Source organism: Triturus cristatus, chromosome 6, assembly GCF_964204655.1.
Source record: "Triturus cristatus chromosome 6, aTriCri1.1, whole genome shotgun sequence".
In the NCBI taxonomy this organism is placed as follows: Eukaryota; Metazoa; Chordata; class Amphibia; order Caudata; family Salamandridae; genus Triturus; species Triturus cristatus.
This window is the reverse complement of record NC_140589.1, coordinates 1,483,843,981-1,483,869,015: the sequence shown is the minus strand read 5'-3', so window position 1 is coordinate 1,483,869,015 and position 25,035 is coordinate 1,483,843,981. Positions and strand designations below refer to the sequence as shown.

The following is a 25,035-nucleotide window of genomic DNA, read 5'->3' as shown; positions in this document are numbered from 1 at the left end:
GTCCAATTCAGTGTCATTCCTCTTTCCTGCCTTTTGTCTTGTTCCCGCAGCCGAGGGCTTACTTCCTTCCAAGGCTCAGGAGCACGGGTAAAGTACAGTGTACTTTCGCTAGCCTTGTTATCTCCTGTTTCAGGGAACTTTTTTTATATTTATTGTTTTCATGCTGTTCCCGTTTACATTTTGCTTTAGCTTGCACATTATAATCAGGTTACCGCGCCCCCTCATGTGAGACCGCCTATAATTACGTTATGAGCTCCCCCACCCCCTCCTAGCGCACGCAGGCCCTGCAGCAGTCATCTTTTGGTTTTTTTATGTTTGTTTTGATGCTTTTCCCTCCCTCCTTTTCCTAGTATTATCTTGCCTCCCAGCGCAACTTCAGATACCGCTCCCCCTCATGTGAGACCGCACTGATTACTTAAATGTTAGGCTCCAGGGGCATGTAGTGGAGGAGATCTTGCATCGCCACTAGCCCTCAACTGCCCTTTGAATCACTCCCACTGAGTCACTCACTGACATGGCTTCAGCAGGAAAGAACGCAGCCTGCAGGCGCACGAGTTTCTGCATAGGTTTGCACTTCCTTTGCAGAATTCCACTTCCTGCATGATGCAAAACTGTCAGGTTAGGAGGCATGAGTCACTGCTAGACTCTTTTTACCATATATATCACCTTGTCTTGAAGGCATGGGACTCGGGTGAGGAGTCAGCTGAGAGACTACACCAGGATTGCTGCTTCCTTAGAGGGTGACTGCATTTGATCTTAAAAGCCGCAGCTACTGCTCCGGTTATGTGGATGTTTTACAGTGGAAATGGCTTTAGGTTATGAATTATTTGTCACACCTGCCAAGTCACCCGCATTTGGAGACTGTGACCTCTTTGTGGCATGTTCGCCATTCCAACAGGCCCAGTATCTACTGTAGTATAATTTAGCATTCTCTCGTCAAAACCTTACCATATTTGAAATACAATATACTCTAGTGGATTTAATTAATTACCTACCCAACAAACTCACATCACCCCTAAATTTGCCCTGACTTAACTCAAGTGGAATAGTACCTACCCCCTCCACAAGCCTTATTTTCTTTTGTATATGCATTTTTTATATAGCGCCAACTAGACCTGGCGGTATTGGAGCGCTTGACACACGCACCAGTTAGATTACACACAAACATATTAATTTATATAGCCTGGCTTCACAGTACACATGTGCCATCATCTGTTCCTTTTATTTCAATCGATTTGCTGTATATCTATCTACTTTTTATCCCGGTTTGCTTCTGTTTATTATTGCTATTGAAAAGTAAACCTGCTTTTTTGCCTTTCCCGTATACTCGACTATATTATTGGGGTGCTACGTCTGGTATGGTGCTGACTTGATGAGTGTTTAGTAGTCTATTAATAATACGCGCACATAAACATAATTAAAATATCATATATAGAGGCAAACTGCATTCTTATCAATATCTCATTGTGAAGTGATAATACATAAATTTGATTCTGTATCTCAAAGTTGATGATACAGGACTAAAGACAGTTTCAGAAGCGATAGCCTAATCAAAACCGGCCAATTTCAATAATTTTATGTAGAGTAGAAAAAGAAAATAAACGTTCTGCTTTTAAATGTAAACACTACCATGTAGCTGTTTCTACAGTGAGGTGTGTAGAGTGTCAAGTGCAATGTTTCTTCTGCAAGGCACCTGAAAGTGTTTTTATCAAATACATTGTTGTTACAATGATATTGACACTCGTTTGTTCCAAAACGCTATTTATTATTAATATTTTAAATTTATTAATTTCTCAATCAAACATAGAAAGATCACTGCGAGGTGCACGGATCTGTGTTCTTGTAGGATTCCTTTTGCGAATTTTTGGATAGAATTCACTACTATACCCTTTGGGTGGCATTTTTTTTGTTGATATGATTTATGTGGCATCTAAATATCTCGGATAACTGGTTTTGTATTTCTCAGCCGTTGGCAAACTGATGTTTTGAGCATGCAGAATGTCACAGGTAATGGTCTATGTTGTGTATGCTGTTAATGATAAAGTGTGAATTTCATTTATTTAATTTTACGCATTTGAGTCAGAACCATGACCCTGATGTGTGTGTGTTTTTTTTGGTGGGGGGGGGGGGGGGGGGTTCAATTTTTTTTTTCTCAATAATGTACTTAATTTCCGACCAATGCTGCTCGTTTCCTGTTCTGAAGGAAAGTTCCCTTGTCCAGTGAGATGTTTATTAATTTGTCCAGACTTGCAGGGGTGCAAAAACATTTATCCCTTAAAGAACGCTGCCATCTCAAAATTTAATGGATTTACCTCAAACGAACAAAAGCACACTTTGAGCTGTAGGCACAAACAAAATTTATTTACTATGTGACCAAAGAAAAACGACAATTTTTTTTTTTTAACCCCTCCCTACTCCCCATAACCCCCGCACTGATGGTGCAAGGTAATTTCATTAGAGCTCACCATTCTGACATGTCGACATGGGTCCTTCCTACGGCATAACCAATAAAGTAATTTACTGGCCGTATCGCCACAGTTGTAACTAGGGTTCTGGACTGCAAACAAACAAATTTTTGCCTTATCTGTTAGGTGTTGGCTCAAACAGATATGTTCCCCCTCTAACTTGGTTAGAATGTCTGGCTTATGAGCATGTCAGTATTCTTGTTTGAGCTCAAGGAGTCTGGTTTCGATGAATGCTTTTGGTGTCTTCTTTCCCCTTTTCAGTCAAGATGTGAAGCCCCTAACCATCCCTAATTTGAAGGCCTCCCAAAGCCTAACTAGAAAGTAAACTGAGCTGGAGTTTACTTGAAAGCAGGAGTACTCCTGCGTGAGACAGGATGAGAATGTGTCATCTGTCAACTATTGTGTGCTGAGAATCCACGTCGTAACCCATTAGGGCCAAGTGGTGACCCCAAAAAAGCAGCACTGGGGAGTGACCCAAGATTCCCTGTGGGAGGATCTCCACCTCAGAGCATTAATCCAGCCGAGAGAATGATTTATGGGCACCAGAAAAAATATGTATCCCGCTTTAGTTGGATGGTGCACTTCGAACACTCTTTGGGATTAGTAAATGTTTGCTAAGTCTCAAATGAAAGGGGGTTGGAGGATCTCAGGTAGGCCTTCCTGGTGTGGGTTGTGGGAGTGCATGATGACCTCTCCTGTTCCCAATTCATTACCCCATTAAAGTCTCCTGCAAATAATGAGGGCGTCTAGAGTAGCACATTCGAGATCAGTGAGAGGAAATTGCAGATAACGGCAGAGGAATAATATATATATATATATATATATATATCAGTCCACGTCCTGTTCCTCCCCCCACAAACAGGACTCGAAACACTGGTTGAGTTCAGCAGTTTATTTCAGCAACTGGTAACGTGTTGCGCCGTCTGCGCGGTCTTGTTCACAAGAAGATAATTGGGGAAAATGTGACTATAAATGACAGCAAAACACAAACTCCTCAATGGACCAAGTACTCTGAGACCAGGGGGACATGTTAACAGTGGGATCCCAGTGGTGAAATAGTGGCTGGCAGTGACTCCACTAAGATGTTTCAAATCTGGGACTCTGTCCCTCTAAACAAACCTCAACACAAAAAAAGGTTAACCAAACATATTAAATCAGATAGCATTCTGAGCCTCTTAGTGTACTTTGGCTTCACCCCACGTGTGTTAAGCCCCTGGCGGGCTAGGGAGCCTCATCTTTCTGGAAGCACAGGGTCAGCTCTCGGGTGTCAGCTAAATGTCCTGGGTGGCAGCATAGAGTCTGAGTTGGAAGAGTGCGAACCTGAGGTTCATGGGGAGCCCCTCAATTCCCTGGAGTGCTATGGCATGAACCTGGAGCGATGTCTCTTCCATATGCGCCTACTTCCACCATTGCGCGTGGAGTCTGTTTTTGGGGCAAAAGGCTGGCAGCCACATGCTTGAGGCCCAGGTTGTCACTTCACTCATTCACACACCACTTCAGGGGTAACAAAGTAAAAGGATCTGGCCTATAAATAGTCTTCAGCTTAGCTGGATAGTGCAGCATATAGCAGAGTTCCATAGCCTGCAGCTTTGGTGCTTTAGATGTATTCTGGGAACCGTGTGGTATCTGGGTGGATTCATGTCTCATTTACTCCAGAATTCTTCTGTGCGGTAAGATTCTGCCCTTGTCTTTGCAATTGAGTATTTTGAAAAACAATGGGCAAGAAGGAGCTGTGGGGCTGTCTGGGGACTCGGTGACCGGGCCCAGTGAGCACGCTCCACCACAAAACACAGTGAGAGCACTGCAGCTGGCACTGTATCCCTTTTGGCTTTGTTCCAAGAAGTGCTCCCTCTGGGTACCCTCCGCCTGCTTCTGGAAACCCAGAGTTGTTACGTCATCCCATTCTTCTGCATTCTCCACTCGATCCTCTAGAGTTTTAGAAGTCCTCGCTAAGCAGGCCACATACATTTGTAAGGTCTGGACCTTATCTTCCAAATCTGAGACTCAACAATCCACCTTCATGACCCTACCAATGACATTACAGAGGTCCTGGCAGAAGTGAGATGTTCTACCTCACCTTTATTGGCCCTGTCTCAAGTGCAGAATGAGAGGCTTGAATGGCCACTTCCTCAGAGGTTGTCAGATGGGCCTTTTTGGATCATACATTGAGTTGTACAGTGATTGTGCACCCTTGGTGATGCTCTTTGTGAACTTGTGTAACGTGCCCTGCTGTGGTATCTAGTTAGGCTTATCCTTCACCATGACTGGAATAAAGGTTGCCCAGGAAAACCGTGACTACTTTCTAGCTTTCGAAATGTTCACACTATTTACGTTAACATACAAATAGAAGCATTTGCAAAGCTAATAGAACTCGCTTTTGAGACCTTTTGATCTTTGCCAATGGTTTTTTAGCCATGCTGCACAGCATCCCTAATTCCTTGCAGTATGGCTAACGACCAGGAAGAAAATGCTGCCAGATGCATCATTTTGTATGCGAGCGAACCAAGAAGGTGTATACCTACAAAATGACCCAAGTGTTTCTTCCCCCTTCAAGTTTACCTATCTGAGTAAGATCTGTTTAAAAAAAAAAAAAAAAAGAATTCGATAATAAAATAAATGTGAGAGAGGAACAACGCAGGATGGGGATACATCAGAATGGAGAATCACTGGGCGTAGAAGCAACAGAATGGCGGGGGAAGCAGCACAAATTGGGGAGAAGAACTCCGATGGGCCGAAGCAACATGGAGGACGCAGGTGGGAGGAAGAAACATGAAGCACACGGGAGGAATACAAACAGCAACATTGAAGGGTGTTTGAAAGCAAACCAACAAGAGTGCAATTTGGAGTTAAAGCACACTGGAGAGTGGCTTGATGGGTGAAGCTGTGAAAAAGTGTGAGCTTACAAAAGAGCGTCTTGAAGGGTGTGTTGTGTGTGTGTGTTTTTGGTTGTGGGTGTTTTTGTTTGTGGGTGGGTGTCTTTGTTTGTGTGTGTGTTTTTGTTTGTGTGGGTGTGTGTGTGTTAGTACCTGAGCATTGGAACCTACGGTTACAAAAAGCGAGGACTTAAATTCCAATGTTGCTGGTGAGGATTTGCACAGATGTAAACCTGTTGCCTCCATGTACACTTTCTTCACATGAGATGTTAAGAACCTTACAGGAAGCAAAAAGGAGTAGACATTCAGAAGCGGTGGTTATCCCCTTGTACCATCCTTCACTGGTTCTTGCACTATTTTCAGGAGAATACATTTACCGCCTGTTTGTGACCGTTGAACAAGTTTTTTGTAAAATGAGATGAGTCTGTTCCATTTTGGATAGTTAGGCCAGAATTTGCTTAAACCAATGTGCTTTAGTTTCAGAATAATGGTAAGAAGTACAGAGATTGCGGTGCACCAAATGGGTGGAAGTTCTTTAATACCATGTATGAATGGTGATGGTTGAAAAGAATAGAGTATCAGCGTGATTCCTCTCTATACTGACTTACTGCACTTCTAGTATAGAGTACTTTATTATCCAAGGTTTGCCCATACACCGGCCACGTGATAAATGTTGGTCTGCGTGAAATGACCTATTGTTTTCTGCTGCTCAGCGGACAATTGAAAATGCGACCTAATGTCGTGAACCACACTGAATTTGTTTGTATTGACTGGTCTAAAAGCATTGAACAGTTGTCTCGTCTTACTGTGCTACTGTATTGCAATGGTTTTCACTGTCAATCTTACTTTTCCGCTTTTCAGCCTTCACTCCTCTACTGCTTTCTGTTGAGTTCTTCTTGTATTTGTTTTTCAGATGAGACCCTTTTTACTCTTCCTACTGCATCTGCGTCTATGATGCATCCCTCTGCAGGCAAGTTCTTTCTGCTAGCTTCTCTCTCCTGCGCTTTGCATTTTTATTATTCCTTTCAGCTATTGTCGACGTTGCATGCTCTTCACCTTTGATCAAAATGTCAATAGGAGTATATTTTTAACAGGCAGTCCTTGCAATAAATTACAAAGTAGAACTACCCACAAACCATCCACTTCCACTGATTGCACTCTGCATATAAATACAAGAACTGGAGTATAAGTTGCATATAAATACAAGAACTGGAGTATAAGTTGTCAGTGTCTTGGCAGTTATTTTCAGAAAACTAAATAAGTTAAAATGGTGGTAGCCATCGCATCGCGTCTATGCCCGCTTTATTGCCTAACAATAACGCGGCTGAAGTAGTGCTAATATTCAATAAAAGCGACTCGTTTACTTACCCCTTCGTTCAGTGTTTGTTACGTAAACACTGTTGCACAAAGTTTGTTATATAAAAAAAAATAAGTCTCCATCTCCCAGTAGATCAAATGTATCCACGTGCTGTACGGGTTCCTCAAGGGGCCCACCCTATGCAAAGTGTTTAGAATCGTGGTGAAGTCTAATGTTCGACTTCTACTTTATCATGACGACCATCTCCGAAGAGGACTAGCTCCCATATGTATTTTTGTGCAACATTTGGTTCCCAGTCATAGTAAATAAATAGGCTTTAAGTTGTAATGAAAATAAAATGTCATCCTTCGAATTTACAGCGGTAGTTGGTAATGTGCTGACTAAGAAAAACAGTTATGCGCCCCATAGAGAAAGTTGAAAAACTTACATTGCAAATGCTTGCAAGTTTGTCCCCAGTTTCTCGACTACTGACAGTGGCTGCCAATTAGATGAACTTGCCTCTAACATTTACTTCTAACTCGTGAACTACTATTTAACAGCGCTTGGTATGTAGTGTTTATAATTATCTAAGATAGATAGAACGCTTTGTTTTACGGTTTGTGTGTTCGCCCTTTTCTAATTTTCCTTTCTGTCCATGGTCACAGAAAAAATGGACTTGCAGGAGCAGCTTTCTAGCTCTGTCTCGCCTGGCCAGGAGGATTTTACATCTCTGCTGCATGACGGCTCTGCTTCTCTTGCTTCTGTGTCTCCTTTCTCCGCTTCTCCCCCCAAAGACCACGCCTTTGCTGCTAGCACCTTGTCTCAGCAACCCTTCACCGAAGCTGTGCAAGATCCTTTGAGTCATATGTACTTGGAGTCCACGGACGTCAACCAGACCGCCAAAAAGTCAGAACACTCCAGTTTCGAACCGGAGCAGGAACCTGAAGCCTTCTACGCACCACCCCCTGAACAGGGCGTCCTGTTTTCTGAGGGAAATCAGCCCTTAAACCAAATCTCAAAACCTATGCACCAGACTGCACTATTTGATGAGCCTTTGTTTTCCAAGACCTTACCAACTGGTGGGAGTGGTACTGATGAACCAGCATTTCAAGTAGCCTTTGAAGAAGAGAGTCCAGTAAGGGCAGAATATGTAGATTTCAAACCGTATCTTTCCGCAGTGGGAAGTAGAAGTGATGGTCAAGAACCTAATGTGGATGACCTTTTTAAACAAGTTGTTGATGGCAAAAGTGAAGTAGATGCAAATGTATGCGGGACACAATCGAATGATGAAATGGAGAAGACCCATGCACTTTCTGAATCTGTTTTAGATCCTTTACAATCCCACTTAACTCCTGCATCAGTGAGTGCAGCTGCTCCTCCACCTCATGAACTGATTTCAGAAAATAAGACCGATGAAAAGAAAATGGCAGAAATAGAAGCCCGTTGGAGTACAGAGCAGGGTGAAGCCCGTGTTTCTGCCAGCAACCCTTTCATGGCTGAAATGGAGTGGGAAGCAGACTATGTGACAACAGATGCCTCACCAAAACTAATAGGGCATGTTGCAAGTCGTCCTGAAAGCCTTACGCCAGACTTGGTACAGGAAGCGTGTGAAAGTGCGATGCATGATTCAGCTGGTGCGCAGCTTACGTATACCTCAAAGATTGACCTTGTTCAGACATCCGAACTTCTACCTGAGCCTTTAATTTCTTCAGGGCAAATGTCTCCATCATTTGAGAGCACTGAATCAGTCCAGTCACCAGTTTTGCCTGACATAGTCATGGAAGCCCCAGCAGCCACTGGAGGTCTTGGAATTGAAACCGCTATGTATATTGCACAGCATGATGCTTCTCCATTGGAAGACACTGCACCTCAGGTTCACGAGGAGCAGATTAAGTTGGAATCTGAAACACCACCATCGTATGAAGAAGCTGTAAAGGTGCCGTTGGCACAAGATAAAAAAGATGGCGCTGAAGGCATTATGTTTAATCAGCCTGCCCATGTGGAGAGTACAGCATTTGAGGAAATTGAGACTCCATATATATCTATTGCTTGTGATCTAATTAAGGAAACCAAAATCTCAAATGAGTTCCTCCCTCCTGGTTTCACAGATTTGTCTGAGAATACGCCAGGGAACTTTACTTCACATTGTATGCCTGCCCATCCTAGTAAGGATGACAGCAGTTCTTCAGAGTCTGAAGAAATAGACTTGGATAGACAATGGGTGCCTAAGGTTAGCAAAGAATCGACAGAAGCCATTGCCAGTATTGGGCAAGACCGATTGGTAGATGTAATGAGCTGTGCTAGAGATGAAAGTAGTGTCACAGATCAATTCCCTTCAAAGGCATACATGGAATCTTTTCAGCCCGAATTTGATCATTCCAACGTTCTGGATTTTTCATCGAATGCACCCACCGTTGCAGTGTTCAGCAAGGAAGAAAAACATCTTGACATGGAAGACGTGGGCAACGTAATCAGTTCCGAAAAAGAATTGCCTGCTTACCATGAACACAAGGCAAAAGAGGCACCTTCGTGCACAGACGAGCCTTCACCTGTTCAAAAATCAGAAGATTTCATGACTATGTTGGCTCATTCTAAAGCTGCTGAAGTGGTGTCTAAAAAGATTGCCGAAGCCATAGAAAGAGAAGAAAAGGAAAGTAAGAGAAATGTGCCTGAAGAGGAAGCAAAGCAAGGGCCATTGCCAGACTTTGCTGGTGAGGTGCCTTCTGTAAAGGATGTACCAGTGAAAGCTGAAGAACATGTGCCAGTCTTTCAATACTCACCTGATCATCATGAGGTGTCTGCAGTACACCCATTGCCCAAACAGTCGGTCTCATCCATTCGGGAAAACTTAGCCAGTACAGTGAAACCAGAGGTTCTTGAAAAACAGGCGACTACAGAACGTTTCCCTAAGGAAGAAAAAAGTGAGAGCAAGAGAATTGCTGTTCCAGAGCCTGTTCCTTCTGTGCCTGGTAAAGCATCAGGTAATCTACTTGTCTTTGTGTACTGTCCATCACTTCATTTTATGTTTTCTTTGTCGCATCTGCATGTGGGCATTCACTGATTACGATTTGGCTTGGCTAAAGGCAAGCGGTGTGTGTCGTTGATGCCTGTTATTCTTGCTTGATTACATCACAAACTACATCCCTTTTCACAATTGGTGGAGGAGTTAAGGGGCCATAGGATGTTGTTTCAGGAATGGGCTCAGTAAATATCCTATGCTTTGTCTCAATTTGTCCTCCCTACAATGGCCAACATTGGTGTTGACTTTCATTTCACTGTGGCTGTCCGTTCGTTTTTCTTGTGGTTAGTTCACATGTAATCATCAGCAGAAAAACTGCTTGTTTGAGATTTTTTGGGTAAAAGCTGATAAACACGTCTGAGAAGGATGGGGGGGAAGGGGGTTGTTCTGCTTCATGAACTTTTTTTAATGCCCAGCAGTGCTTTGTTTTGCATTCTTTTGAATCCTCACTGTCCAATTGCTGTTCTTTGGTTAAAAAGCTTCAGGTAGTCTCCAGCAGGTCCTCATCAAAGCAGTATCAGGAAGCCTTTATCTCTGCTGGCTACATAAACACTCATGCAAGCTGTAAAGGTATGTTGGCAGTAGGTGACAAACCACATTCTGGTAGTCCATACATAGGAACATCTGTTTATCCAATTCTAAGAATAGACTTTTTTTTTTGTTCAGAAATCCAGGTGCTTGGGAATGCCACTGAAGGAAAGTCATTAGGTATTCCCTGGATGAGCACCCAGGCAGAACAGGGAGCATCTTCTAACCTGCTCCCTCCTGACTCTTAAGAGCATGGAGTGACATATGTCGAGACTTGGTGGAAACATGAAGCGTTGTACGCAGAGCTTTAAAGCTGTCCTGTTAATGCCACGGATCTGGGTCACAGAGTGCGTAAAGAAACATGAGAAATGTGTGAGTGCCTAGAACATGCACACTAGCTGCAGATTGATATAATTGACACTACAGCAGACAAGCTCTTAATAGTCCATTTGTGGTTCATCATAAAAACATGGCTTCTAAATCCTGAGCTGCACTCTTTTAATGCAGCCTTATAGCCCGCCGTAGCGGATATACCGGCAATTACAGGCCTGCTTCGGCTCGGGCCTTTAACAAGTTAGCGGGACTTTCATGCCGGTATAGCCCAACTACGGAGGGCAATAAAGCTATTAGAACATTCCGCTACTGGTGGGCAGAATTTTCGAACAAATAAAACAAAGGTCTCACAACCTCTGGCTCAGTGAGGACTTTGTTCAAAGGCAAGCATTGGAATGTTGATGCTTGGACTTCTAACAGCTATTAGAACATTGGAATGTTAGGAGCTCCATTGAAGACAATGGAGTGCTCCCTGCTTCTACGGGCCGGTAAAGGCCCGCAGAGCAACATTCCAATGTTTTACAAAGGCCTCTCGGAGCTCGAGGGGATTTAAATCCCCTCGAGCTTCGAGAATCCTTTGTTTAATTTGTTAGATCAGTCTGCCCTCTAGTGGCCGAATGTTCTAATAGCCTTATAACCCTGTGTAGCTGGCTATACCGGCTATTAAAGTCCTGTCCCTTGTTAAAGTCCCTCGCCTTTGGCTCGGGCCTTTAACGCGGGAGCGGGCCTTTAATAGCCGATATAGCCCGCTACGGCGGGCTATAAGGCTATATTAGAAGCCCGGAGCACCCCATTGTTTTCAATGGAGCGCCATACATTCCAAAGTTCTAAAATGACTTTTTTTCAAACTCGAGATGCATTGAGACATAGTTCCTCCTATGACATTTACACTGAATTCTTCAGATACCGGCTAACCTATAACCCCGCTAGACGTTTTTCGTCCCTAGGACCCATTTATATCAAAACCAAGATAAATCTGACATGAATAAAAAGAAATAACATGTTCTAAAATGGAGAGCACAAGTGCTCAAGAGACTGCTTAAAACGCAACAAGCGGGGAGGAGTCTATAGTGGCCTGTAGGGGGCAATCGAGCTTACGTCTGGGCAGTTTCCTAATCCCTGAAATGTATTCCTAAATTAACTCTGACCCCTAGCCTTTCAAACATGTTATTTCTGGTTTCTGTTTACTGGTTTACTTCAGTTTACAATTCTGAGAACTCTAAGCATGATGGGTGACTAACCAGCCCAGTGCCGTGGAGCATCTTCCATCCACAGCTCGTATTGTATTGGAATTGCTTGAAAAATAACCACGGCTGACACCTAGTTTGGCACCTCAATCCCAGTACACCAACATATAAGAAAGTCCTGTGCACAATTCTTCCGGAGTTTGCCGTAGGAAGACTCCACTGGATACCAGATGACAAAATTGAAACAAAAGGGAAGGTGCACCAACAAGCAGTCCAAGTCCAAAATGAAGTCCTTTTAATTTCCTTTATTCTTGTGATATAAAAAAGTGTGGTAAAAGCTCAGCCAGCGCGTTTCGTTCTAAAACATAAGAACTTCTTCAGGGCAAATTGAAGTACTTCTAGCAATCATCAAAAATCATGAAGTATAAATAATCCCATAGATATTCCTAGGGTGAGTTCTTAGCAAGATAATCAAATAATAATATAGCGGCTATATTATTACCGATCGTGCTGTTGGTTGGAGTGGCGGGAATCTGTAGATTTTTGGTTTCCGTAACATGGGTTGTCCCACTCTTATCATGGAGTGATACTATGAGAAATCATGGTTATTTGATACATCGCCGTTGAGTTTGATTTACACTTGATGACTGTCACCGTTATATTTGATAATCTTACTAAGAACGCTAAGCCAAGGGATTTTGTATTTGACAACTAGTTGCTCTGCCAATGCCCTTTGTTCATGCTGTACAGCATCTGAAAAAAAATGCACTATACTGTACAGGACACAAAAAAAGTGCAATTGCGCAACAACTCCATATTTTGTAGGTGAGTGCATGCATTGTGGCAGGGATGTCACTTTTAAGTCTCGCATTTACCCTAGTTAGAGCTATGGACATTGTAAATGATAATGCGTTTTATTTTTATTTTCGTTTTTAAAACATAAATAAAAGGCATATTCATTTAGAATGCCAATAGCTTAAAGTCGCATAAATGCGAGACCTATTGCATTGCAAATGCTTGTTGTAGTTTAGGTATAAATTGTGTTTGTAATAAGGAAATCGTCAGACCAGTCAATGTTGAAGGGGCAACAAGTATGGTTGTCCTCTTGCTTGACAATAATGCTCTATGGACTGGCACGCTAACCATTCGCGAATTTATTCAATATCAAAAGCAATTGTTGGCGCAGAGAAGAGAAGCCGTGGTCTAAGACTCTGGGTCTGAAGTCTTGCAATAAATTGCAAACATCCAATTAGTTGTCCCAACATGGAATTAAATAGCAGCTTAAATCACTCCATTGCCAGGTATTCACAATTTCAAAGGAGTGTTCTCTGTATAGTATAATGAAGGCCAGTCCATAAACCATCAATCTATTCAAAGCGAAAATGTGCATGCTTTCACTGTAGAGTGCAAGCAAAAAAGGCATACATAAAGCTGATTTTAACATCTCATAACATTATCATTAGAGCCCGCTCAAAGCACTCTGTTACTTAACTAGTGTTACTTTGTTATGTAAGAAAACCCCGGCCCACATCCAAATTCAGACCAAACTACATAATTTACAGACTTTGGCAAAGAGCTTCTAAACACTTTAGTTCATAAGCATTCAAACGCACCCACAATTCCGGCTTTATCTTTACGAAGCAGGTCGGTGAATGAAACCGCACTGTGTTTTTGATGGCTGCAGAGCACGGCGAGTGTAGGTGCAGCGGCCGTGCTGGTTATCAGGTGCCAGCGCGTGCACAGCCCCAGATTAGCTTCTGAGGCTGTGTTCTTGTTTCAGGGGAAACCCGTACGGCGCAGTTGGTTGTCTTTTGTAATGACCATTAAGCGGTGCTGAGAAGAACAGCAGCGCCTCAACTCCCGGTATGAAGCCTGCCTCTTGATAAAACAGCTTTTGTAATTATTTCATAACACCCTCTGAACGCCGCCATGTAGGTTTGATATTTTTTCCGCCTCAACTAATCGCACTCGAGGAAAGCGATCGCTTTTGCGATCGCTATTGAAAACAAGTCACCACCCCCCAAAAAAAAAACAGTGGTGAACGCGTGCACCACAGAGAAGCGGGGGCTAGGGAGCGCGGTAGCGAACGCGCGCTGCTGCGCCTGCTGGCCACCGACAGGAATGGGCGGAGCAAAGTCGGGACATGCGCCCTCCTTTTCCCAATTGTGTGCTGGATTTTTTTTGTTTTGTTTTTTTTAAGCACGCGAAAACCAATGCCAGCCGCGGAAAGCAAAACCACACGCACGAGCAGCTTTCAGAACCCCAAACAAAAGGGCTCTCGCTGCGCGAGCAGTGCTATGCACTGCAACGCAGGCGTGAGGCCTAATAAAGTGGCATAATAATGCTTTTATTGACAAACCAGCATGGCCAAAAGGTATTTGCTGCCTGGCCCTCCCAGAAAACCCTGTTCGTTTTTTTTTTTTTTTTTAATTAGGACTGTGGTGGGTTTGGAAGGGCAATGAAGGAACAAGTTTAGAAAGCAGGTAGCAGAAGGAAGGGAAAAGGAGCACTAAAGGGGCGAGCAAAAGCAGAACAGAGCGAGATGTACATTAGGAAGAGAACATTGGAGTGAAGGGAGAAGTACACAGGTGAGAGCAGCACGGAGCCTAGAGGGAGAGCCTGTGTTATGCTCTGGCTGGGATGGTGGGTATGGTGGAAAGGAGAGCTGAGTGGAGCAACGGAGCTTGCTGTTAAACATACTCTTTTAGTGTTCGAGGGGATGTACTTGTAGAGAGTAAGTATTCTAAAATGTCCCAAGGTGACAAAACAACGCCATTGATTTTGTTAGCTCAGCATAGTGGGCTCATTCAATGAATGGTAAGATCTTGGTGGGAGACTTGTTTTGTTGCATGATTTTTGTGTTGAGGTGGCGCTTTGAAGTGTTTTGGTCTTCCTCTGGTTGCATAGGTGGATACTCAATGAGGTTTTGAGGACATGCACGGAGCAGGGTAATCCAAGAATTTGATTGGGGAGTGGTAGGTTGGCAGTTACAGAGGTGGTGAGCTTCCAATGCAGTTTGAAGATACTTTGTGTGGGCTCTGGGTTTACAAACGATGAGGAGAATGATAGGAAGGTGTGCGTTGTAGAGAGGATGATATTAGGTTTAGAAATTTGCCATGGGTCTGATGGTTTTTTAGAAAGGTTATTGATTAGGGACTAGTCAGATGCTGTGGTTGATAAGATACGTTTTTGCCGATTTGTAGGTCAAGGTTAACATCTAAAGAGAACCTCTGGTAGACTAGTTGTCATTGAGAGCAGGATTGCTTTAGGATCCTCAGAGTGGATGCTCCATGGAAAAAGCACAGTATAGAAAATGTGCACTTGAAGGTAAGAATGGCTGGAAACTTGATGTGTTCCTCAGAAAAGAATGGTTAGGAGGCAGAGCTGCAAGAGTTGTTGTATTTGTTAGGAGGACATCTTCACCCACCGCAGTAAAAAGATCAAAGTGCAAGAATTTGGCATAGTCTTTGAGAAGAGCTGCACATGTGGCTGCGTCTTTATTAAATTGATCCTGCTTTCAGTGATTTTCGTGTAGTGAAGGTGAGGATGTCTAGTGGCAGTCGAAATGATCTGTAATACGTGAGATTGTGTTACATACTGACCTAGAATTCCAGAAACAGGTTGAGATTGTGTGTGGGGATAAAGGTAGGTTTTACTGGCTAAGGGCTATGTTTGTTGAAGCAGAAGAGAGATGAGGTTAGGGTAGAGGGGTTGCTATGATACAGTGATGCTGAACTGGTGTGTGGTTTGGCAAGTGAGCAGGGATGTTTGGGCTGGCAAGTTTGTAGAAGTGAGCATCTTAAATCCTGTAACTTGTAGAGCCTGGGACAAAGTGATTACAGTGGTGACATTACGTACAATAGGAAAAAAAGAGAATGTGGGCTGTGTAAAATCGGTGCTTCCTTCTTTCAGTTTGTAATGCATACTCTGAGAATCAAGTGACAAAGGCTGGCCTGGAATTCTAAACAGTCCGAGGATCTCTAGGTAATGGCAGTTATTTTATTGCACCATTTATTTACCTGGCACGAGAAAATATTTTGTTCTCCGTTACATAGTTTAAAAGCCGGCTCGTAATCACTCCTACAGCTATAGGCAGCAGATTTTGTAGTATTATATTAAGATTCCTTTTTCTCGCCCCCCCCCACAATAATACTCTGTTTTCACTGACGAGGTGAGCCCTCTTTCCTTATCTAATTTTCCCCAAATAGTATCATGTTTGTATCCCTTTTGATTACTCAACGCCATAACCATCACTTTAGACTTCCGCCTGGTGGTTTGTGCCCACTTAGGTGCCTAAAAGTGTTCTACCAATCCCTTAGCATTCAATCTTTTCCATTGTCTAGTTTGACCAGCATTAGACCCTTTCTTGTGCGTCTAAAGTGGATAACTGTTTACTTGCTGAGGTAGGTACCGGCACGTGGCTGGTCTAATACACTTGCTCATATGTAGTATGGGAATTCTGACCTGGTGGTCATTGGCAACCTGAAGCAGCACAATGCCCCTAGTTCATCTTTACAATATGATGCCTTAATCAGGTTATCTGAACTGATAATGACGAAGTGTGTCGAAGTATTGGCAAACAGCCTACATTGATTGCAGGACCAGTCTTATTTGACTATCCTCTTGTACTTGTTCACCAAAGGCATGTTGGTGGAGGCTTCCTCCGTCAGGCTGCTTCTGCAACTTCCTCCTCCTTTCATGGGATACAGTAGGACCTTCCAGTTTATTTAGGTGGCCTACGCCCTAGCATTTAAAGAAAATATTGTGACTGTGCAGGGGTAGTGGTTTTGGGTCTGTGATGTCTCTGATCTCACTGACCTCGCGGGCTGTCTGCTCAGCAGTCCAGTAGGGCCTTTTTGAAGCTGTGAAGGTTAGAGGGTATGGGAGACTTTTTTTCTGCCTGTCCCCACGGTACCACTTCCAATTTAAGAGTGTTTTCCTCGCCCTTTGTTTATTTTAAACAATGGTCTTGCAAAGGTAGCGTCTGATGGGGAGTCTCTGCTGGAAGAGAGTTACAAAGTAAGAGTCCTATGATACATATTGAAATCAAGCACCATGTAAATGCTTGTTATTCATGCAGTGCTTCCAACGTTTGACACTGATCTACTGAAGTTGACAGTAAAAAAAGGACGTGAACCAGAGTAGCCTAACGATTCAGAAAAAAGTTGTTTTTATGCACATGTGATTTTTGTTGTGGTTTGCTAACTCTTCCTTGCAGCTTCTCAGTTTTTATATCTGACAGGCGTGATGATCACTAGGGGTCTGATTCCCAATAAATGGTGCAACTTGTGCAAGCTTAGCCAGTGGTTTTAGGAAAGTTTTTTTGTTGTTTTTTATCTTTAGGAGGTTTATAAAAACATCTTTTACCCTGTGCATGAAAACATTTTAAAAAATTGCAATTTTCGTATGTTTGTCTAACTCAGATTGTTCGCCAGTGTAAAATGTGCCAGTTTTGAGTTAAAGTTAAGAACTTTACTTCTTTCTTTTCCCGTTTTTAAAGTGTTTTTCCTGTAGAAAATCTATTTTCCTACATAAACTGAAATATTTTGGTATCTGGGACATGTTCATAAATTTGCAGGCTTTATTCAGTATTTTTAGGTCAGAATTTATATTTACTCAGTTCGACAGTTCACATTTTTCTTCCTCCCACAGAAGCATTGAGCAGTGCGTAACCGCGCTATAGCCATTGGCTAACTGTACTGTGAATGATGGCATTCTGATCTTTCAATTGGAGCACACCCATGCACAAAATAGTTCCTTTCAGTGCCAGGGTCTTCACTGGCAATGTGTGTTTTGAGACCCCCAAAATTATTTTTGCTTCAAGACAATGTTTGCATTTTTTTATGCTGGGGAGTGCCTACCAGCTCATCTAACAATAAAGCTTTACAATAATCATGACAGAACAAACATTGGCAAGCAGCTTGCCACCAACGCCCGACCGATTAGCCTTGCCAATGCTTGTTAATACTAGGTTTAGTGCACAAATTGGTTGTGAAATAGACCCATTGCAATATGGTAAACACTTGTGGACAATGGCTATAGTCATATCGGCCACACATTGACCTCTCCTAGTAGGACCGTGTCCCCTTCTCTGACTGACCCTGTTCTTTAGGCAGCAAAGACCCTGCAGTAGTGACGTATTGTTCTGCGCGGTTACATGACCTATATTAGCTCGACGTATTCCTTCAGATCCTGTTAGTATGAAACAGGATTTCTGAATGCAAACTTTTGTTTTGTAAATGTAATTAAAAAGAAACGGTTCGCTCGGGCCCATAAAGCGCGTTGCAACACTCAAGTTGTGCTGCTCGTTTTACAGATCAGATCTACACCCAGCAGCACACACATTTCGTTAAGGTTCCAATAGGCTACTTAAGCCTAACCCTCAAATCAGTTACCAGCAAGTGGGCCATAGGTGTACCTTGTGTGCAGTCATGTTAGGAACAAAGTCAGTACAGTAAGGGAGGCCCAGATGAAGAAATGGGGCAAGAAAGAAGAGAAAGGAAAGATATACGAAATGAAGAAAAACTGTTACAAGAAGGAAGTGTCAAAAGGCTAAAGGGATGTGTGGGAGGGGGGAAACAATTGAGGGATGGAAGGGTAAAAGATTTGCAGGGGTGGGCGAAAGAATGAAGGATTGAATGGTAGGATGAATAGGTGAGTGGTTGAAAACCTGGATTGACAGGATAGATGAGTAGATTGATAAGAGGAGGATGACGTGATTGAATAACCAAGAATGGAGGGGTGGATGGATGAATAGTTGGAAGTATGAGTAGAACGATGACTGGAAGCCTGAAAAAAGGTGCATGGGTAGAATTCTAAAGGCAGAATGGTTTGAATGGTAAAGGGTGGTTAGATGCAAGAATGAAAAGATGGACGAATGGTTGACAGGCTTATATGATGGAGAAATAGATGCATGAAGGGACTTTTTCTAGGGCGGCTGTGGCATATTCATTTCGCTCACTCGATGACATTCGAGGTGTGGATCAAAGATGGGTATATTTTTATTTTCTGGTTAGTTCCTTGCTTCTGAGCTGCCGAAAATGGGTAGGTTTAGTGGGTGTTCTTCAAATTCAGTTACGTAAGGCAGAGGCAAAGCAACCCCGATGTTATCAGCAATCCGGTTGAGCATTTGCCTTTAGCGGGACAGCATACGCTTTCTTTACAAAAAAAACCTCCATGTTGAGTTTCGCACGGCAGATTTTTTCTTTAGCTGAACTTGTGCCATTTCGGATCTGCCAGGTGAGAGTTGCTGCGTCATGGGAGAGCTGGTGGGGGGGGCGGGGGTTGTATGTGTCGTCGTTAACAAAGGGCACGCGAAAAAAGCCTAATCAAATGCGCCCTTATTAAAATATTTCTCTAGTTGCCCACCATATTGAACGAAAACTGAATTCGGTAATCAATGTCCAGAGAGATCGCCGCACATATTTAAAGGCAATTTATCTGCCTTTCTAGTGCGTTCGATAAACAATCGAGTTTCGAAGACCCGCTGGCGCCATCTAGTGCTCGAAATGTCGGTTACTGTAGCGAATCACGGACTACGCGACTGACGGCGTCAGCCTGGCTGGTAAATCCAGCTACTGACGCCGTGCTACTAACTAGCCGAATGTAACACTATAATCTTCACTCCGGGAACCCCCAGGAACGCTCTGAGAACATGCGGCACATTTTAAAACCACAATCAGTGGTCCAAGAATATATTTAGAGTACATGAACCGTGTTTTTAAGTGCGTAGGAACGCACCAAGCGTGGGGCCCAAATACACTCTTAACGGAAATGTAAACCTAGTTTATTTGATCTATAAAGAATAAGATTTTTCGTTTTTGTTCCAGCACAGAATGTGAGAAGGTTGTAATACTTGAAACCGAATGTTGCACACTTGTGTAAATGCATTATTGGGACAGAGCTGTTTTACTCATTTTGAAAAGTGGCCTGTGTGTCTCGCAGCTCCTTTCGATAGAAGCAGTTGCTGAGTTTTACTTTTGGGCTCAGATTTTCTGACCTGCAGTGTACCCCCACGTACACATCTCTACAGTAGAGGCTCAGTTGTTATTATGGGGGGGGGGGGTCATGTGGAAGGAGTATTTAATCTCAAACATGAGTGGAGGTCTACATTAGCCTAACACAAAGGCTTTTGGGGATTAGATCCATACCAGACACACCAGCAAAACTCGCAGGGGGCAGAATGCATATTAGGATGACACCCACAGTAATATTCCTCGAGCCCCCCCCCCCCCCCCCCCTTAACATGGAGATATCATTTAGGTGTATGATTCTCCAGAGAGTCCTAGCATAAATGGGGAATAATCTCCCAATGCAATGGGAACTAGGGTAGAGCCCCCTCGTGCACTCACAGCTAATCAATCGTATTATTGTATTGTATTGTAATTGCATTTATATAGCGCTTACTACCCCTGACGAGGTGTCAAAGCGCTTTTCTGGCAAGTAGCACGCCACTCCGGAACCCATAAAGGAATAGTGTTGAAAATTAGTATAGTAAAATATGAAGTAATTTGAGTAGTGGATATGTTATTCGGTTATTTTGGGTAGAGAAGGGTAGGTGGCGGGATAGAAGAAGGAAAGAGGTTTGTATTTATGTAGCGCTTGCTACCCCTGATGGGAGTTTTGAAGCGCAAGTAGCACACTACTTTTGAACCCATAAGGATTAGTGTTGAATTAGTATGGTGAAACACGAAAGTAATTTTAGTGGTGGATATGTTAGTCAGTTATTTGGATTGAGAAGGGTTGGGGAGGGGTAGGAAAAGGTTTGCATTTATTTAGCGCTTGTAACCCTGATGGGGGTAGTGAGACGCTTTATTGGCGAGTAGCACACCACTCTGGAACCCATAAAGAATTAGTGGTGAATTAGTATAGTTGAATATGGAATTTAAGAAGTGAACATGTTAGTCTGTTAATTTTGATTGAAAAGGATAGTGGAGAGATAAGAGTGAAGCATTATTTTTTTTAGGTCTTAGTAGTCGGAGGAGGAGGCTTTTGGATGAGTTAAAAAGGAGTTTTGGATGGGAGGACCTAAGAGGGAAGAGTTTAGAAAGGTTTGTTTTAGGGTATCGGTATAGTAAAAGAGGTGTCAGATGATGCAAGGAGGGGTAGAGTAGGAGAGAGTCTAGAAAGGGTTATTTTGGGGATCATAGTAGTGGTGTGGGGTTTGAGATAAATGAAAGAGTGAATGTAGAGGATATATTGATAGCTGTATAGAATGAGAGATGGGGTAGTGCATTGGAAAGAGTAGTAGAAAAGTTTGAGATGAGTCAGAAGGTTGGGCTAGAAGATATATTGAGAGAAGTATAGGCTGAAAAATAGGGTAGTGCATTGGAAATGCTAAATTAGAAGAAAGCGATAATATAGATCCATAAGTACATTGAAAGTATATAGATACATAAAGGAGGTAAGTATATTTAGATTAAAGATATTGATAGAGGCACAGGATGAGAAATAGGGTAGTGCATTGGATATTCTTTTTCAGGAGAAAAGTAACAGACACACAGATCCAAGTACATGGAAGGTACATAGATGCACAATGTAAGTATGTACATGTAGACCAAAGATGATTTTTATTTATAAATTTTTTTTTTTCTCTCAATATAATTATTTTACATGTTTATACAAAGCAATACACAAAAATAGGTACATATTTATAGTGCAAACAAATGCTTATATACAGAGAGATATGTTGTAAATTTCTCTTTGCGTATGGTGCTTATGTGGGGAAGAGCCAATTCTTGAGTAGTTTTCTGAAGAGAAGGTGGTTGTCGGTGGACCTTATGTTGGGGGGTAAAGAGTTCCATAGTTTGGCTGCTTGAACAGAGAAGGATGTGCCACCTATGTTTTTTTTCTTGTATCTTGGGATTTTGAGGCGAGATGCTCCTTTAGAGCGGTGGTTCCTTTGTTGAATGTGTTTGGTGATTTTATTTCTGATGAAGAGCGGTCCCATTCCATGTATTGCTTTGTGGGTGATACAAAGCAGCTTGAACGTAGATCTTCTGTCAACCGGTAACCAATGCAGGGCTTTCAAGGCGCGTGAGATGTGGTCTCGTGGTTTGATATGCAAGAGTAGTCTGGCAGCCGAGTTCTGAATCCGTTGTAGTCTTTTCATGGTCGTTAAAGATGATCCGTGGTAGAGGCTGTTGGCGTAATCTAGTTTGGACAGAACAAGGGAGATGGTAGCTTGGACCTTGTGTGGAAATCCCAAATGAGGGAAAATTTGTTGCTGCGTTTTTATAGTGACAAAGCTTGATCTTGCTAGTTTGTCCACTTGGGCATTCGTCGACCGCTTGGAGTCCATTGTCATTCCGAGGTTTCTTACTTCCTTCGATACTTTAGGCGGTGATCCCAGTTCATTAGGCCATGCGGCAAGCGGGTTGTAATGTTTCCAATCGCCACACGTGAGTATTTCAGTTTCTGAAGCATTCGATTTGAGATGGCTCCAAGTCATCCACTGATCCACTGCTCTGAGACAGCTGAAAATTGTTGATTTCCAATGTCTTTGGGGCATTCCAGTTGAAGGAGTATTTGCGTGTCATCTGCATAGTTATAGCGCGTGAGGTGAAATGTATTGATCAGTACTGGTAATGACTTCATGTAGATGTTGAAAAGCATGGCCGAGATGATAGAACCTTGAGGGACCCCTGCTTTTGTGGAGTACGGTTTGGACGAGAAAGGTGGGGTATGGATGACATTAGTTATGTTTCGAAGGTAGGACGCAATCCAGCCTAGAGCAGTTCCCTCTGTGCCGGCTTCATAGAGTCTTTGTTTCAGAGTGTCATGGTCAACCGTGTCAAAGGCAGCTGAGCGGTCCAAGAGGAGTAGCGCAGCAACCCCGTTGCGGTGAACTGTATTCTTCAGGTCATCCCAGATGGCAAGGAGGGCAGATTCAGTGCCTCTTCCCGGACGGAATCCTGTTTGGAAGTCTGAAAGTATGTCATTCTCTTCAATGAATTGTGACATCTGGGTGAACGCTGCTCTTTCTATCCGTTTGCCCAGGAAAGGTCCATTTGTAATGGGTCTGTAGTTGTCATGGTTTAGCGGGTCCAAGTGTGTTTTCTTCAGTAAAGGACGTATGTGTGATTTTTTTTTTTTGGAGTTCTTCTGGAAATATTCCGGTAGTGAAGGAATCGTTGATGATTCTTCTTACTGGAGTGGCAGCAGAGGTTGTTAAAAGAATTGTCTTGAAAGTTTGTGGTGGACAGGGGTCAGAAGGGCTGCCGGCAGGCCTGTTTGCTTTGACCAGGTTCATAAATTCATCGTGTGAGATGTGTTTGAAGAAACGGAGAGGCTTGGTTAGAGTATTTTTGAATTGGTTTTTTGTAAAAGGGTTAGTGCTGGTGCTTTGTTTCTGTTTTAAGTACGAGTCCAACATGTCTGCTTTGTCCGTGTAATGATTTGCCAGTTTGTCTGTGAAATCTTGAGTAACGGGATGAGTTCCTTTTAGGCAATTTGGTTTTCGAAATTCATTGAGTATTTTATAGAATTCTTTATTTGCACATTTAGTGTTTTGAATTCTGTCTGAATAGTACCTTTTCTTAGCTTTTTTGATAGCCGACTTGTATAATCTGTAGGTGAAGTATGTCTTTGGCATTTGTTTTGAGCCAGGTACGTTGCAGCTTTCTAATTTGTTGTTTTATGTCTTTTTCATTTCAATGTTTCTCCAAGGCGCTTTTTCTTTTTGTTCTGTTGTGTGGTTTAGAGAGGTGTTGGGATGTCAAAAGCTTCCTGTAGCCACTCATATAGATTTTGAACAGAATTTGTTTCCAGATTTGTACTTGATGTTAATTGTGTTTATAAGTGTTCCAAATTGAGTCTGTTCCACGGCCGATAGGTGGATGGATGTAAGGTAGTTTTAGGTGAGTCACTTAGTGTTTTATGTTGGAAAGCAAGCAAGAGGTTGTCTGACCATGTGACTGGAGTTATAGTTTGAACGGTAACTAGTTCAGTATTAGCAAAAATGACATCTAGGATATGTCCAGCGGTGCGTGTCGGTTTGTGGACAATCTGATGCAGGTTCAGTGCCTCTAGGCCAGTGATTGTTTTTGGATGGGTCATATTGGGTTTGTCAAGCCAAATGTTGAGGTCACCCAGAACGCATAGGTTGGAGTGTATTATCAGGTTTGAAACTGTATCTAGAAGTGCGTCTGGGAATGTCGCCTTGCTAGGTGGAGGTCTGTAAAGGAGCAGGACGTTACAGGAGGAAGATGGTGTAGGATTGCATCTTGTTAGAAGACCCTCACAATTCTTTATGGAGGTGTTGTCAATTTTAGTGATATGGATTGTTTGCCTGAATACAACAGCTAGACCACCTCCTTTTTTGGCTATACAATGTTGGGTGATTGTTTGATAGCCTAGAGGAATGGCTTCATGCAGGACTGGAGCCATATCCTCTCCCAACCATGATTCGGTTATGAATAGTATGTCTGGTTTTGCATCTGTGAGAAGGTCGTAGATGTGATGCTTATTTTTAGAGCGGGATCGAGCATTTATTAGTAGACAGTTTAGAGAATGGCCTTTGGTGATAGTGGGACTTTGTTTTGTAGAAGAGTGATCAGTATTGTGTGGGTTTGTAGCAGGTGTGTTTTTAGTGCTGGCATTAGCTGTATTAGGATAGCAACCGTGTAGCTGTTCTGTTTCATGTTCCTCATTCAGCATGCTAAGAAGGCATTTTTATGAGTCTGCCTGTGTATGTGGTGGAGATAGTGTTTGAGAATGAGTTAGAGTGCTGTGTTGTTTTTGTGGTGTAACATTGTTGTGAAGTAGACATGGGGAAGCAAAGTTGTGAGATGTGGCATGTTGCTTTTTTTTTTTGCGTGTGTTTAAGGCGGAAGGTGTAGGAGTCGGGGGAGGCGGTCCAGCATGTGGGTCATGTAGTAAGGTTCTAAATTGTGCAATGGATGAGAGGCGATTAGAGTTGCTGTGTTGCTGTATGTGTGTTAGGTGTGGTGGAAGAGAGAAAGCTTGTCATTGGAGTTTGTTCCTTTGTGTGGCTTGAAAGGTGGGTGAATGTTTGTATTTTGTGATGGTAAGTATTATGAGGTGTTTCGCTTTGAAGATCTTGTGCTGGTGTGTGTGATATGTTTTTGTTTTTGAGGAGTAGTGAAAAGGAGTGCTGATCTATATGTTTCATGCATTGGATTTGGTTGTATAGTATTGTTTGTGAGAGGAGGTTGTACGGTAGAGGGGGTGGTCATGTGTTTGAGTAGAGTGTATGTTGTGTGTAGGAGGGAATGAAGTGGAGGTAAGAGTGTTTGTCTTAGACTGGTTTGTTGCAAGAGTTAAAAAGTGTAGTGGTGTGCAGTGTGTGTTGTGCGTTAGCGTTATTATGGTA

General features: G+C 42.8%; 1 protein-coding gene across 2 annotated transcripts in view; it reads left to right on the top strand.

The window, feature by feature from the left end:
* The window catches only part of RTN4 (reticulon 4), a 232,072-nt gene that overhangs the window by 60,458 nt on the left and 146,579 nt on the right, over positions 1–25,035 (top strand). The window contains exons 2-3 of one of the 2 annotated variants that reach the window (XM_085612601.1): positions 6,252–6,308; positions 7,301–9,616. In XM_085612601.1, the coding sequence (XP_085468727.1) occupies positions 6,252–6,308; positions 7,301–9,616 (2,373 nt within the window). The remainder of the gene's footprint in view (positions 1–6,251; positions 6,309–7,300; positions 9,617–25,035) is intronic. The other variant, XM_085612600.1, reaches the window with a different exon arrangement.